Genomic DNA, 16,671 nt, shown 5'->3' with positions numbered 1-16,671 from the left:
AAAGTAAATATATATGCAAAGCCAACAAGGAAATAAATCTGAACATTACAAAGATAGAAAGAAGGGCTGTTTATTTTGACTCTACAGCATCATTGCTCTTTTTTGATTCGCAGCTATAAAAGAGAGAAAAGGCTGAGAATACCTGAAGCTGGCTTGTTGAAATAAGATAATTTTCATTGGAATTAAACCTGGAATACAACAAAAACTATCAGTAGACTCAAGAAAATGCTCTGTTTTGGGAGAAATTACCTGCTGAATTTTATTGCCAATCATAGATCCACTTTGATCTATAACAAAGATGATGTTTTTCGGAAATACTGGCAATTCCGTTGGTGCAAAATAATGGACAAAATAACCATTCACGATCTGAAATGAACAAAACATGTCATTTTAACATGTTACAGATATATATGTTGATGTACTGGAGGATAAAGAAACCAAAATAAGCTCTATGGAATACTGGGTAAAAAAATACTTTTATGTATTTATTTATTTGTTTAATTTATATTCTGCCCATCTCACCAACTGGGTGACTCTGACAATACAGTTTGGTTGAAGAAATACATATCAATAAGTCATTCAACTCTCCCAAGCACACAGTAGCTTACTGTATAAAAAACACTGATGTCTGAAACCAACTTTTTAGCTAAAGACGTCTGCTTTAATAAAATATAAATGTTAATGTATTCCTAACTATAGGTGCATAAATTCAGTTCAATAAAATACATATCCTGAATGGAAATAACCTTCTGTACTTTTATTGATAGGCAGTAAAAATATTTTGACTATATCTGTTCCAACTGTGGTTCGGTTTCCCCACACACACACATTTTCCACAGGGAGCAGACCAACACAAAGTGTGTGCTGTTTCTCATAGGATAAGTTCCCTGCTATGCAGTTACACTGCTATCCACTGGCAGTTCCCCAGCCTGAAATTTGCTGACCTGATCACTGATCCCTGTCCTACCGTGACTGCTTTTGTGCCATGTTCCTGTCAATCACCAGTTTTTCCTCCAGCTAATGGGTGGCAAAGCTTAATTTTCTGTCTGAAGCTTTCTCTGGGCAGTATGGAGTAAAACAAGGGAAAACTAAATCTAATCCCAGTACAGTTTAAGCCAGTCCCAGTTGAGGGTCTAAGGATGAGATGAAGTACCTCATAGACAGATACTGGGGAAAAAAATGTGGGACCAGTTTGTGGTATAGATACAAATGGGAATATAGCATAATTACTATGAATTTATGATAGAATCTGGGAGATCTGGGAAATAAATTGATATTCTCAAGAATTGGCTTTTATTACATTTCCAGTAAGTTTTGAACAAACAAGGTTAGTTTTTGTTTATATCCCTTGGGTTCACATTTTATTACTCCGAATCATTGAATTGTAATCACTGACCAAAACTGAGGATGAGGCCTTTCTAAATGACCCTTTCTCAAAGCTAAGAGTTCAGCTAAGTATACTAAAAGACACAGTGAGACAGCCACATAAAGTACCATCTTCCAGTCCAGGAGAAGACAGAAAAACATGCCACATATTTCAAGAGGACAGCGAGTGCCACCGTCCTGATCATTTCAAGAGAAGAGGGATTGGTGGGTTCCCCTGGGTTTCCTTTTCTTTCCCATTGAGCGCAACCTGAGAAAAAGTGGTGGGACAGAGATGGTATGTGTAGGAGGGGACTTAGAACAGGTAGTCCAGCCAACCTACAGACAGTTTGAAGGCATGAAGGTCCTCTGTATCTATGTCTTGTCATTTGGGTGATTTCTGGATAAGAGTTTAGCACGGTCATGAAAGAACAATAGATCCTTCTCAAAAAACTAACTTGTCAGCTAACAGATGATGAGGGAAAGGTCTGAGGTGGGCGGCATAGTCAAAAACAAGAGAGCTCCGTTGGTTGCGGGGGGCGGAGGCAGCTCCCTCCGGGGTCCGAGGCAGCTCCTCAGGGCCGATGGAGAAAAGATCGGCCAGTAACATGGCCGATCATTTAGCTGCTCCAGCCGAAAGTCAAAAGAACATCTAGCGTTAAGAAACCATCGTAGATGATCCCGGTGAGACTTTTCCTTCTCTCTTTTTGCCTAACTACTCTCCTGTTAAAAGCTTTTTGGAATTACTCCCCTGCTTTGAAAGAGCTCCCTTTGTTTATCTGGGGAAAAGAGCTTTCCATAACAAAGGAAAAAACTTTTTATTGACTATTTTTATTTTTGGTTACTTGGGGGCCCTGGAAAAATCCTTATCATAAAACTTTATTGTTATATCTTCTAAGCTGGAGAATATTGTTTTTCTATGTCTTGGACTTATTTTTTTAAAGGGATAAATCTTTATTGTTTGAAAAAAAAAACCAACTCTATGAGAAGCTGGAAAAGAGATTTCATAGCTTTTTGACTTTGCTAATCTCATTTTTGGTGTCTGGAAGAGATTTTAATAGTTTACTGAGGACATCTTGTGGAGAAATTTAAAACTGCAACCGTCTCTTGTTTGTGTTACTACTGAAATGGAGAAACCATATTTACAACTCAACTGTAAACTCATACTGGAAAACATTTATGAAGCTACTGAGGAAATATGTTCCCAAATAAGAGAGAGAACTGCAGAAATAATAAACAGAAATTCTACTGTGAACTTACAAACTGACCTTCAGACTCTATTTGATCATTCTACAGACCAAAAAGCAATAGAAGAGGAATTAATTTACATACAACCTATGGAGACTTTGGATGACCAGAAAATGATTGTAACTAAACTATCTACAATTGCAAAACTAACAGAAATGGACTTGAAATTACAACTGTTGGAGAATTATGACAACTTTGATAATCATCTACTAATTATAAAATTGGACATGATTGAGTGTTTTATCCAGCAGACAGGAGCCAGGCGTCAAAAACAGAGGATGGGAGGTCTTTTACTGACCCAAATGACATTACAAGCAATAATGGGAGATCTATTTGCTGAAATAGAGGCTTTGTTCTGGAAACCTGCTTGGCATAAAAAGAAAGCCAGAATAAGACTAAAAAGAGAAAATTAAAATTATATGTAAAAAGGTTTTGAGAAATATGGATTGATTTAAGGACTAAGATTTAGAGTTGAAAATTTGTGATTATTAGAATATATATGTTAAATGGAGTAAGAATGTACATTTTGGAATAATATGTTTATTTGTATGAAAATTATTTTGTAATGGAATGAGAATAAGAATATGAAAGAAGTTTTTAGAAATTCGGATTGCTTTAACAACTAATTGAGTGTTTTCAGTTAGTAAGACGATGTTTTGTGTAATAATAGGTGTGTTCTTTCTTTTTAGACATGATAATTATTTGAATGAGATTTAAATGCTATCTGAAGAAATAAAAGAGATTTGTGATAAAATCAATGATTTATGAGATTATGAATTAGAATATATCTGGATTAGTATTTTAGAAGGGATACCCGAAGTGATAATACGTTTATCTAAGATTAAATTGGACTATGGTAACTGTAAATTAATAAAGTTCAAAACAGGATTAGGATTTATAGATATGTAATGTAGAAATGGATTATGTTAAATAGGTTATATTATTTTAGGGAAATAGAGAGGGAACATTTAATGTATTTACTTGAGCTATTATATGATTTTGTTTTTGGATGATTTATCACCTAACCACCACGGTGTGTCTTGAGCATTCTGTTGTAAAAGTTAAAAAAACCAATAAAATTTGTTATAAAAACAAACAAACAAGAGAGCTCCACCCCTGAATAGCACTGCAAGCGTATAGCAGCAAGTGGCTTTGGAACAGGCCAAAGGTCACCAGGTCTTCCCACCAAGTAATAAAAGCATCTCTGTCCTATTTGTAACAAAAGCAGCAATACACAGCTGGAAGAATGTGGCTCTCTTTCCCAGTTTAAATTACAGTAAGCTTCCAGGTAATACCAGTTCCAAAGAATGCTAGTCTTGTTTTTTTAAATGTGTGTCTAACACTGTTTCAGAAGAGCATTGCATAAGGCCCTTTTTCAGTGCCTCTTGCAGCCCATGCCAAAATGGCTATAGAGGTCAATGTCCAAAGAACAGAGGAGGAAGCAGACCTGCAATAACCTAAAATAACAGGAGTGGGATAAATCTCAATCCCTGATCTCATCAGCAAGTACATGAAGGAAGCTAGATCTTATCCATGCAAAGGATCTGTCAGCAGAAGAGGGAAAACTTTAAAACTTTAAAGCTGAAAATGACTTGGCTGCCCTAGCTCAGAGCCAGGAATAAGATGAAGGCAATACCTTGAAAACATGGCATAACTCCCCTCCTCCCACCCTATCCATTACTGCCTAATGTTTATGATACTGGAAAATTTCAGGATAGACCCTAGATAATGGCCATTGTTGGATTCACAGATGAATTAAAAACATCACGTTACCTGTATGTCACCTACGGGAACATTCCTTTTAACATCATAACGTATGAAGAAATTTCCATCTAGAAGAGTCTCTTCAGACTCAGGGATTTTCCTTTGTTGACTTAAGGTTGGTTTAAATGAAATATGAGCCTGAACATTAAAGACAAATAAAAATCATGTCAGGCAAACTATTAATACAACAGTGATTTCTTGTTGTTAGAGTTTTCTAAGGAGTTTTGGGTCAAATGCAGCCATGTACCTTGGTCTCCTCCTGTGTCTTTATGACAGCATCATTCATTTCATTGCTCAAGAAGCTGCTTTCCGTTTCTAAAAAGGCTATGCCTTGTGGCTCAAAGATGTGAGTATCAATCTAAGTATAAGCAAAAGCAAAAGATGTGATTGGGTCCTACCTTCTAAATATGAGCGGATAATGACAGATGGATAAAACTGTTGGTGGAGATTTTACCTGAAAGTCTTTCACCAGTTGTTTGGGCTTGACTTTGGTGATCAATTCATATTTCCCTAGCTTACGATCGAGTAGTTGCTCATAATGCAATTCAAAGTTAACTTTACCTTCTGCTTTAACATTAACTGAAACACTAAACTCTTCCAACTTTCTTCCAGCTGATCTATAAATGAGAAAAGTATAATTTAGGTATTTTGTTCCTTTCTAAGTGCTTGCAAACCTACTGCTTGATAATCTTTGCTACGATTTCTGTAGTTTCTTAGGTCTGCTTTTTCCCCTCTTTAACAGAACAACATTGTCTCTTCTTCAGTCCTCTGGCACATTCCCTGTACCTCCAGCAATTCTCAAAGATTACAGTCAGTAGTTCTGAGATCACACCTGCCAGTTCCTTTAGCACCCTGAGACTATATTCACTCACAGCAGCTAAACCTTCTATCACCAGTTCCTTACCTATTTTAATCACTCTTTCCCTTCTGCCCTCCCCCTCTGCCCTTTCTCCCTGTATAGCTTCTGACAGAATCCCCTTTTTGCTATTTTTGGCATTCATGATAAGCCTCAGATTATCGATAGGCTTCCTGAGCCATCTTTAATATTTCAAGATGGCCTGCATGGTTTATTACTTGATTACATGGATCTCCTTATATAAGACGTTAATGCTTAAACCCTCTGAGGAATGATAGTGGAATCTAATTATCTGCATGAGCCAAGGAACAGTGGATCATATGCACTGAGTGGATCTGGTTAAGAAAAGAAATCCACTTAAAATTGAAATTTGAGAAAACATCTTGTACTCACTTGACCAATCCAGCACTTTGACCTCGTGAAATGGCAGAATCATACTGAGTTTGAGCAGCCTGTTTCTCCTTGATTATTCCAGGGTATGTTTCTCCATCTATGGTCCTTCAAAATAGATGTTTCAAAGAATTCACAAAGGTCCAGAAATAGAAAAGGGAAACCCACTGATAGTAAGGTATTTTATGAAGTGAAAGAAAATAAAACCCTACATTACTGGATTGAATATAATTTCAGTTTCATTTTAATCATAATTTCATGTTCATGGGAAATATTAATTGGGGGGGGGGGAGTTTGCATTGTCTTTCTTTATCAATGTAATTATTTCTTATCCAGTTCAATCAATTGTGGAAGTAGGGTTGTACAGATAACTCCATTGCTGAATAATTCTTGTGATTACATTTTAATCAGTCAGGTTTATTTTGCTTTGAGTGAAAAGTGTCTTCCAGATGAGGTTTGTATTCAATGGTTTCAACTGCTCTGAAAATATTTCCCAGTTTTACATAGGTATAACTTCATGGTTTGTTTTTACAGTAATTTGATCTGTATTTGTGTTTTTAGTCCCAGATTACATATTTAGGGAGCTGTATGCTACTCCAGATTTGGTAATGGGAATGTCTTATAAACCTCAAAAAATGAGTAAATAAAGTTCAAATCTGTCTTATCATTTCAGATGTTGAGCCCTACTTTAGTGCTTACATGCTGAAGTTTGTGATGAAGGCTTTCTTGGGTAGTTCCACATCGAAAACAGCCTCCTTAGATTCATTCCCCCTGTTGACAATTCTGCTGGTGATCACTGTGTGGGCATACCGCGACATAACTTTGCAGTCAATGTGCAGGCTGTAGATTTCAATGGCATTCTAGGGAAAGAAGAGAGAAAGCTTCTATCAGTTTCTTTGCTGGAGATTGTTACTAACAATCGAACAAAGACTAAAAGTATTAGTAGCAAACACCAGACAGAGTCATTTTTATAATAAACAGACATAAGTTAATTTTTGATATGATAATTTGCTGTAATAAAAATGCAAGATTGTTCTTTTAAATTATTAAACTGTTTTATATTGTTTAAATATATATTATATAAAACACCTATATGCTACTAAAACTCTTGTTATGATCTTTACCTGAGTGAAATGGTGAATTATAAGGCAACAGTTTTTGAATCAAGCTTCTTCAAAACAGATAACTGACAAAATGCATCTAATGGAATGAAATTTGAGGAAGTTATGGGTGGCTTCAGTGCTGCAGGCAGGCAGGCAGATAATGAAAGAGAAGGAGGAAATGAGGGAGGGAGGGAGGGAGGGAGGGAGGGAGGAAGGAAGGAAGGAAGGAAGGAAGGAAGGAAGGAAGGAAGGAAGGAAGGAAGGAAGGAAGGAAGGAAGGAAGGAAGGACGGAAGGAAGGGATACCCCAATCAGACATGGATTGTCTAATGTTATAAAAAATATGACACTTTGCTGAAAAAAATGCTATTGTAAGAATTTGATTTAATTTGCTGTGCGCAGCCTACCAACAGCCATCTCCCAATTCTGACATGTTCAGAAGTGCAGAATTTTTTTCTGGCACCCATGGAAGAAAATTCCATAAATATCTGCATCTTCCTAAAAGAACATCTACCCATCCCTGCCCCCATCCTTCAAACTGGGGTGCTCTGTCCTAATATCCTAAATTGGCCACAAGGGACATCTTTATATTTTTCTTATTTAAGATATGAGCCTTCCCTGCATCTCTGCACTTATATTTGCATTTTGTATTTGACCTAACCAATAAAGAATATGCTATTGAAGTTCTGTTCTTTGAATATTCATCAATACAACAAGTGGGCTTTCAATCATGCCGATGTGCTGCCGATTTGACTTTTTTGAACCTTCCCCTGTGGATACCTACTAGCTGACCTGCTTTAGGATATTTCTCCATAATCTGAAATATATACATTTAGATATAACTAGAGGTCATATAGGGTTCTGTTCAGAAGTTCGTTTTGGGGATGGGATAGCAGAGCAAAAATGAAATTGTCAATAGCACTATCTTTTCTAAGTATAACAAGTGACCGTACTTAGATGTAGCAAAAATACATTTTGTGGTTATAAAAAGTGAAAACAAATGGGAAAAGTCTTCTGTAGAACTTTGGAAACTATCAACGTTTCTGTCACGTTTCAATCTATCTCATGTTAATACTTTTAAAAGACCACTCAGTTTGGAGCATTTTTAAACCTCAATCTTTTCCATTCCTCAATCTATCCAAAAGTGTTTGCTTTGCAGCTTCTGATTTAAGACATAGTGATTATTTACCACAAGCAAGACAAAGGAGAGCTCCTGTCACTGGAGGGTGAAAAACACATTGAGGCAAAAATTCCCAGCAAGGGAGCCTGGACTGCTCTTAGACTCTGAAGAGCTGCCACACATCAAGAAAACAGATTTGCTTTGTTGAAGTCTTGCATTACTTTACAGGAATTTGTAATAAATCAAGTTCTGGAGTCTGCTGGCCCTTGAGAATGGATCCAAACTAAGGGTGATTCCAAACTGCTAGGATTCCAGCAAAATATCCTTATTCATTTTGACAACAGATAAAGCTCAAAACCCACCAAACTCTCATTCCACAAACTGATAAGCTGAACTTAGAATCAAAGAGCTAGAACCATTTTGGTCCCTGAGTTCAATTCCCAGTTTGGTGAGAGAATCCAAATTCAAATACCTCTTTTGAGCACCTTAAATGAGATGCCACAAGTTCTCCGAGGGACAACAAATTCCCCTGTTAATATGCTCTTATTCACCTTCAGTTACATCTTTACACTAACAATACACATATCCAAGTACAGTCACACATGCCATTTGTAAACAACATGTTCAGCTACAGTGCAACTCATCTTCCCTTGGTCTATGTCTAGTTCTTCTCAGTTAGCTATTCGTTTTAACTTTCAACCTGTAAAATTAATTGAATCATTAAAAATTCAGGCATGTATATTGTTTTCATATTTCAATGAACAATTAAGCATCAACCAAGACAAGTACCTGATAGATAAAAGCATCTGTCAATAGAAGTTGTGAAGACAAAGCCAGCCACAGAGTGAACAATTGTTTTTCCATTTTGGAAATGGAAAGAAACATAGAGGAGAATTCATTTTATACAGATAAAGTTAATGAACAACTACTGTTTGGTAAAATTTGAGAAACCGTTAGTCTAATATTTACACAGAGATGTAAGTATGACTAACCTCTCCTACATACTACAACTTCCTCAAAATCTTGCTAAATATTCAAATATTGCTGCCTGGTTTAGTTTTTATTGTTTAGTTCCTGAGTACATTATCTGGAATTAAAATTACTCCTCAATCAACTGGTCATTGATCTTGTAATTCCAAAATTTAAGGATGAAGGCCAGGGTTCAACTTCATTATCTTAAAAAATGTTTTCTTAAATGTTTCAGAAAGGTAGTAATCTTTGAGAAATATTGGGAACTGTGGCAGTTTTTTCCATACGAAATTTATCAAATATATCTGGGTTTTTTTTAGAAGGCAACACATTTTTATTATCATCTATTTGCACTGCGTAGATATAATAATAATAATAATAATAATAATAATAATAATAATAATAATAATAATAATAATAATAATAATAATAATAATAATAATAATAATAATAATAATAATAATATTAATAAAGTTGGAAGGGACCTTGGAGGTCATCTAGTCCAACCCCCTGCTCAGGCAGGAAATCCTATACCATTTCAGACAAATGCCTGTCCAATCTCTTCTTAAAAACTCCCAGTGTTGGAGCATTCACAGCTTCTGGACGCAGGTTGTTCCACTGATTAATTGTTCTAACTGTCAGGAAATTTCTCCTTAGTTCTCTTTGGTTAGTTTCCATTCGTTGCTTTCATGTCCTGCCTTCAGAAGCTTTGGAGAATAGTTTGACTCCCTCTTCTTTGTGGCAGCCCTGAGATATTGGAACACTGCTATCATGTCTCCCCTTGTCCTTCCCTTCATTAAACTAGACATACCCAATTCCAGCAACCGTTCCTTATATGTTTTAGCCTCCAGTCCCCTGATCATCTTTGTTCCTCTTTTCTGTACTCTTTCCAGATTCTCAACATCTTTTTTACATCGTGGTGACCAAAGCTGGATGCAATATTCCAAGTGTGGCCTTACTAAGGCATTGTAAAGTGGTATTAAAACTTCATGTGATCTTGATTCTATCCCTCTGTTAATGCAGCCTAGCACTGTGTTGGCTTTTTTGGCAGCAGCAGTATGCTGCTAGCTTATATTTAAGTGATTGTCCACTATGACTCCAAGATCCCTCTCACAGTTACTACTATTGAGCAAGGTACCATCTACTATACCTGTGCATTTGGTTTTTCTTGCCTAAATGTAGAACCTTACTTTTTTCACCATTGAATTTCATTTTGTTAGATAACATCCAATGTTCAAATCTGTCAAGATCCTTCTGTATCTTAAGCCTATTTTCTGGAGTGTTGGCTATTCCTGCTAGCTTGGTGTAGCCTGCAAATTTGATGAGTTTCCCATCTATCCCCTCATCCAAATCATTGATGAAGATGTTGAATAGCACTGGGCCCAGAACAGAACCCTGGGGCACCCCACTACATACTTTCCTCCATGTAGATGCAGGTCTATTGAGGACCACATGCTGAGTACTGCCAGTCAGCGAGCTACGAATCCATTTGGTACTGATGCTGTCTAACCCACATTTTTCTATCTTATCAAGTAGTAGGTTGTGGTCTACTTTATCAAATGCCTTACTGAAGTCCAAGTAAATTATATCCACAGCATTTCTCTGGTCCACTAATTTTGTCACTTGGTCAAAGAATGCAATAAGGTTTGTCTGGCATGATCTGTTTTTGACAAACCCATGTTGGCTTTTAGTAATGACTTTCTTTGCCTCTAGGTGTTTGCTGATTCGTTGCTTGATTACACTGGTGATATTAATATAACTCACACTTTGTCTGGGTTAAATCCTAGGATTGCCAAACTCCTTCTTTTGAAGTAAGTACTGCAACATTCAGATCAATAAAATAACCCCACATTTTCTATAAAATCTATCTTTGACTCTTTGACTGTTTTATCCTTGTTGCTGGATATGAGGAAATATTTTCTCATTGGTAAAAAACCAATCAATTATTCCAATGGTTAATTCTGCTGTTATTTACCATTATTTTTTTATTTTAAATCATGACTGCAGTTAATTTGCTACCATGCTGGCAAGAAATGGTCTATACTTTGGTGAATATCAAAATGACAGAGCTGGAAGGGACCTTATAGGTCTTCTAGACCAACCCCCTGCTCAATCAGGAAACCCTATACCACTTTAGACAAACGGTTGTCCAGTCTCTTCTTAAAAACTTTCAGTGATGGAGCACCCACAACTTCTGAAAGCAAACCGTTCCACGGTTTAATTGTTCTGTCAGGAAATCACTATTCTTTCTACATCCTGAAAACGAATTAATTTCTTCATCTTCATCCAGACCTTTTAAGTGACTGAATAATCAAGTCCTTTTCTCAGAACTGGTATTTTATCCAGTATGTAGCTACAATTAACACACATTACCATGCTGAGTCTAAAAAGAAAAGGTTGCTGAAGAATGTATTCTCTCTCTCCACCCCCTCTTTCTCTCCTCTCCTCCTTCTCTCTCTCCCTCCTTGTATTCATTCCTAGCTGGGCTAAGTCTATACTCTTCATCCAAAACAATTCTATTATGATCATTTTATTCTTTTTAAATGAGACCTGTTACAGCTGCTGTTCTGTTTAATTACTTGGTATTCTTTTAATATACTCCATATGCTCAGAAGAACGAATCCTCTAACAAGGACTCTGAGTGGAACTCTCCGATATAAATTAAAATAATGAATGAATGAATAAATGAACAAACAGTAGGAGAGCTTTCCTCATTTTGGGGAAGTGGGCCAATCCAAGGCAAGGACAGGAGGAGGAGGAAGAATAACATACTGGATAATCAGCAAATTCCGATTGGGTTATCAGTGGCAAAACAAAAACAAAAAACCCTTTCCATTCTGTAAGTAACAGAGCTTCTGAGTCACTAATTTATAGGAAAGGCTGGATTAATAAACATCTAAGCTATGGAGAAACTGAAGAATGAGCAGCTCTAATGTTTACATATTGGGTTCAGTCCAGCAATGTGCTTCTGGCACAAGATTGGGCAGGACATGGTTTTTGTCAATCTTCTTCTTCTTGTGCCATATCCGTTATCGAACATTGGCGATCATGTTGGCAATCCTATTTTTATCAGCAGCCGCACGAAAAAGTGCTGCTGAGTTTTGTCCAAACCTTAGATTTTGAAGCCATGATGTTCTTCTTTTACCTGGACCTTGTTTGCCTTCAATCATTCCCTGTAGAATTAAATAGAGTATGCCGTATTTTTCTGGGTGTCACATCACATGTCCAAAATATTCTAACTTTCACTTTTTAATTGTTTTGATGATTTCCCTTGGCTTTCCCAGGCTGCTTATCACCTCCTCATTTCTGATCTTGTCAACCCAGCTTATACATAACAGCCGCCTGTAAATCCACATTTCAAATGCTTCTAGTCTCTTCAGATGGCCTTCTGTCAGAGACCAACTCTCTACTCCCTAGAGCAGGATGGAAAAAATATAGTATCTGACTTTTGCTAGTGGTATTCCTTCCGAATTTATTGGTGGTAAATTAATGGGTTGTTTGCTGATGACCATGATCTTGGTTTTTGAGGTGTTAAGCCTCAAGCCGTATTTTTCAGATATTTCTGTGACTCTGTTGATGAGGAACTGAAGGTCAAGATCACGTGAAGTATTAATACCACTTTACAATGCCTTGGTAAGGCCACACTTAGAATACTGCATCCAGTTTTGGTCATCACAATGTAAAAAAGATGTTGAGACTCTAGAAAGAGTACAGAGAAGAGCAACAAAGATAATTAGAGGTCTGGAGGCTAAAACATATAAGGAACAGTTGCTGGAATTGGGTATGTCTAGTTTAATGAAGAGAAGGACGAGGGGGGACATGATAGCAGTGTTCCAATATCTCAGGGGCTGCCACAAAGAAGAGGGAGTCAAGCTATTCTCCAAAGCTTCTGAAGGCAGGACAAGAAGCAACAGATGGAAGCTAATCAAGGAGAGAAGCAATCTAGAACTAAGGAGAAATTTCCTGACAGTTAGAACAATTAACCAGTGGAACAACCTGCCTCCAGAAGTGGTGAATGCTCTAACACTGGGAGTTTTTAAGAAGAGACTGGACAGCCATTTGTCTGAAATGGTATAGGGTTTCCTGCCTCAGCAGGGGGTTGGACTAGATGACCTCCAAGGTCCCTTCCAACTTTATTATTATTATTATTATTATTATTATTATTATTATTATTATTATTATTATTATTATTATTATTATTATTATTATTATTATTATTATTATTATTAGCAAGCAGAAGTGTATCATCAGCATATCTTAAATCAGGGCTTTTCAACCAGTGGTACGGGTACCACCTGTGGTACATTGGCACCTAGCAGGTGGTACGCGACCATCTTAGAAAAGTGGTAGCGGTGGAGGGGAATGAGCTGAACCGATGGCAGCACCGCACAAGCCTGAGCGAGAGATGGCTGCAGCTGCAGGGCTCAGCGGAAGCGCCAGGATCAGTGCCGCTTTCCAGCTGATCGGCGCTTCTTCGGGACTGTCAGGGCTCAGTGGAAGTGCCAGGATCAGTGCCAGGCTCCAGCTGGAGCTCGGCACTGATCCTGGTGCTTCTGCTGAGCCCTGAAGAAGCACCAATCAGCTGGAAAGCAGCACTGATCCTGGTGCTTCTGCTGAGCCCAGAAGAAGCGCCCATCAGCTGGAATGTTGCAGCATCTCCAGGGTCTTGTGATTTACATTCAGATGCTTGGCAACTGATTCATATTTATGATGGTCATGTGAAGTGACCAAAACCTGCTGCAACCACCCAGCAGATGGAGGGGATAAAAACCAAACACCCCCACCCCACCCCCACTGCCAATCCTCAACAGAAATGCTCACAATGAAAACCTCGGACAGGAGGAAGAGCGTCGCTGGGTGGGCAGGCAGGTGTCTTGCTCAGCTGTGGCTTGGGGGGCACTTTTTTCAGTGCCATTGTAACTTCGAACAGTCACTAAGTGAAATGTTGTAAGTTGAGGACTACCTGTACTTTATCAATTTTTTTTTTTTGGTCATCAAGTTTTTGACACCTTGCTAGGCAACTAGTGGTACTCAGATATTGCCATATCCTAAAAGTGGTACAATGGATGAAAAGGTTGAGAAGCCATGTCTTAAATTGTTGATCCAAACACTGTTTACTTTGATGCCAGCATCAATGTTCTCCAGTGCCTCATTGAAGATTGACTCAGAGTAGATATTGAACAATAGTGGAGATAGAATACATCCCTGTCTGACCCCTCTTCGTATTTCTGCATCAGCTGAGTATTTTTGGCCTAGTCTCACATTTGCTACCTGATGCCAATATAGATTCTTTATGATTTGGATGTCTTTGTCATCTAGTCCCACTTGTTTTAGGATTTCTAATAGTTTGCTGTGTCTTATTTTTATCAAATGCTTTTTCAAAATCAATGAGGCACATGTAAACACTGTGACTGACATCTCTGCAATGCTATTCAAGAACTTGAATGCTGTAGGGCCCCCCAATCCGCCACCCGGAGACATGTTCTGTGGGGGTTCCAGGCTCCCCCTAAGAGTTTTTGTCAATAGGAGAGAATATATGTAGTATAGATCTGGACTATGGAGTCCATAGTATTCACCTGATCTTGGTTGTTTGCTTGCAGACATTTCATTACTGTACTAGGTAGCTGTCATGGTTCCGATAGATGAGACCAGCAAAAAGAACTCCAAGGCAAAAATATTTCCTTAAAGAACATACTTATTTGTCTACATAATATCGGCATGTTCAAAAGTGAACCCAAGACTAATACACCCCCCCCCACAAACTTACAAAGTTACCAAGTGAAACTTCCCACCCCAGTAGTATGCCATAAATCACGTTCCCCAATTAACTACAGTCCGCCAAAATGCAGTGAACAATGACCTTGGTCCCACAGAACAATTTATTGTTATGTCTAAGATAAAACTCTCATCCACCCTTTTTAATTTCACTACATAACATGCCTCTCTAAGCTCTAGTTTGGTAAAAATCTTTCCTTTTGCTAAATGGGCCAACATGTCCTTCATTAAGGTAAGGGGGTACATATTTTCCACACTGACCCCATTTAACCCTTTGAAATCTACACACAGTCTCAGCTATCCATCTTTTTTTTTCTTTGAAAAGCACAGGGGCAGCTACTTGGGATTTTCCTGGCTGAATGAATCCTCTAGCCAGGTTCTTGTCAATGTATTCCCTCAGTTTCTTCAATTTGCGGGGGGTCATTGAGTACATTTTTGGCTTGGGCAATTTAGCTCCAGGTAAAATTTCAATAGGACAACCATTTGCTCTGTGGGGAGGCAGGACGTCACACTTGGTTTCACTGAACACCATTAGGTCTCGGTACTCGCTTGGGACAAGCGATATCCCAGGTGTGCAGTTTACAGCAGTTTTTAGGGTCTCATCTCAAGAGACTGCCCTTGGGCCTCATTTGTGTCGTTTTGGAACCACCACAAAACAGATAAACTCCCAATGCTCCCCTAGTTCTAAGCATATTGGTTCAGTTAAGTGAGTAGCTGAGGTCTGACCTATCAGGGATCCATCTGCCTATTCGAACCTCATGGGTGTGGGCAATAAAGTGGCCCAAATACCTAGCTTAAATACTGTAGAGTTGACAGTAACATCATCAGTGCTAATGACTGTGGGGGATTCTCTTGTTAATATACAGTAGCTTGGCCTGCCAGTCTTGGTGGAAAGTTCCAAGGTTTGGAGATTCCATAGTTGTAGAAACAGATTGGTGAAAGACATACATTGTTGAAGAATGTATTCTCTTTCTCCACCCCCTCCTTCTCTCCTCTCCTCCTTCTCTCACTGCCTCCCTCCCTCCCTCCCTCCCCCCTCCCTCTCTCTCCCTCCATTTATTCATTCCTAGCTGGGCTAGGTCTACACTCTTCATCCAAAGAAATTCTATTATGATCATTTTATTCTTTTTAAATGAAACCTGATACAGCTGCTGCTCTACTTAATTATTTGGTATTCTTTAAAATACTCCATATGTTCAGAAGAACGAATCCTCTAAAAAGGACTCTGAGTGGAATTCTCCAATATAAATTAAAATAAGGAATGAATGAATAAATGAACAAACAGTAGGAGAGCTTTCCTCATTTTGGGGAAGTGGGCCAATCCAAGGCAATGACAGGAGGAGGAGGAGGAAGAATAACATACTGGATAATCAGCAAATTCTGGTTGGGTTATTAGTAGCAAAAAACCCAAAAACCTTTCCATTCTGTAAATAACAGAGCTTCTGAGTCACTAATTTATAGGAAAGGCTGGATTAATAAACATCTAGGCTATGGAGAAACTGAAGAATGAGCAGCTCTAATGTTTACATATTGGGTTGAATCCAGCAATGTCCTTCTGGCACAAGATTGGGCAGGAAATATTTTTTGTCAATAGGAGAGAATATATGTAGCGTAGGGTTGGACTGTGGAGTCCATGGTACTCTCTGAACTTAGTTGTTTGCTTGTAGTCATTTCATTACCGTACTAGGTAACATCATCAGTGCTAATGACTGTGGGGAATGCTCCTGTTAATATACAGTAGCTTGGCCTGCCAGTCTTGGTGGAAAGTTCCAAGGTTTGGAGATTCCATAGTTGTGGAAACAGATTGGTGAAGGCAAAAACAGAACGGGTTCAGAGTTCATAGCCAGAACTAGTTTGGACAGTCATTTCAGTTGTTATTTTTTTGTTCAGAAGCTTTATGGTTTTTGTTTTCATATCTGTGTCATATTAAAATATTGTACTCTGTGCATATTGCAGTACTGTTCCTTGATTTCCTTGATGTATGGTTACATATCTGGTAAAGTATATCTCTCGGCATAGCTTACAGAACTCAAGTTTGATTGTGTGAATGGATGGCTCTCTCCCGTAAATGCAGTGGTTAAAAGT

At 38.1% G+C, this 16,671-nt stretch overlaps 1 protein-coding gene across 1 annotated transcript in view; it reads right to left on the bottom strand.

The window, feature by feature from the left end:
• LOC107290775 (inter-alpha-trypsin inhibitor heavy chain H4-like) overlaps positions 1–15,118 on the bottom strand; it is a 31,211-nt gene extending 16,093 nt beyond the window's left edge. The window contains exons 1-7 of the mRNA XM_015819691.1: positions 14,927–15,118; positions 6,320–6,480; positions 5,624–5,728; positions 4,829–4,991; positions 4,622–4,732; positions 4,384–4,512; positions 250–366 (exon numbers count right to left, since the gene is read on the bottom strand). Coding sequence (XP_015675177.1) covers positions 250–366; positions 4,384–4,512; positions 4,622–4,732; positions 4,829–4,991; positions 5,624–5,728; positions 6,320–6,480; positions 14,927–15,118 — 978 coding nt within the window. The remainder of the gene's footprint in view (positions 1–249; positions 367–4,383; positions 4,513–4,621; positions 4,733–4,828; positions 4,992–5,623; positions 5,729–6,319; positions 6,481–14,926) is intronic.
• Positions 15,119–16,671: the final 1,553 nt, after the last annotated feature.

Source organism: Protobothrops mucrosquamatus, unplaced genomic scaffold (assembly GCF_001527695.2).
Source record: "Protobothrops mucrosquamatus isolate PMUCROS unplaced genomic scaffold, P.Mucros_1.0 scaffold967, whole genome shotgun sequence".
NCBI lineage: Eukaryota > Metazoa > Chordata > Lepidosauria > Squamata > Viperidae > Protobothrops > Protobothrops mucrosquamatus.
The sequence above is the reverse complement of the archived record's forward strand: the minus strand, read 5'-3'. Positions and strand labels throughout refer to the sequence as shown.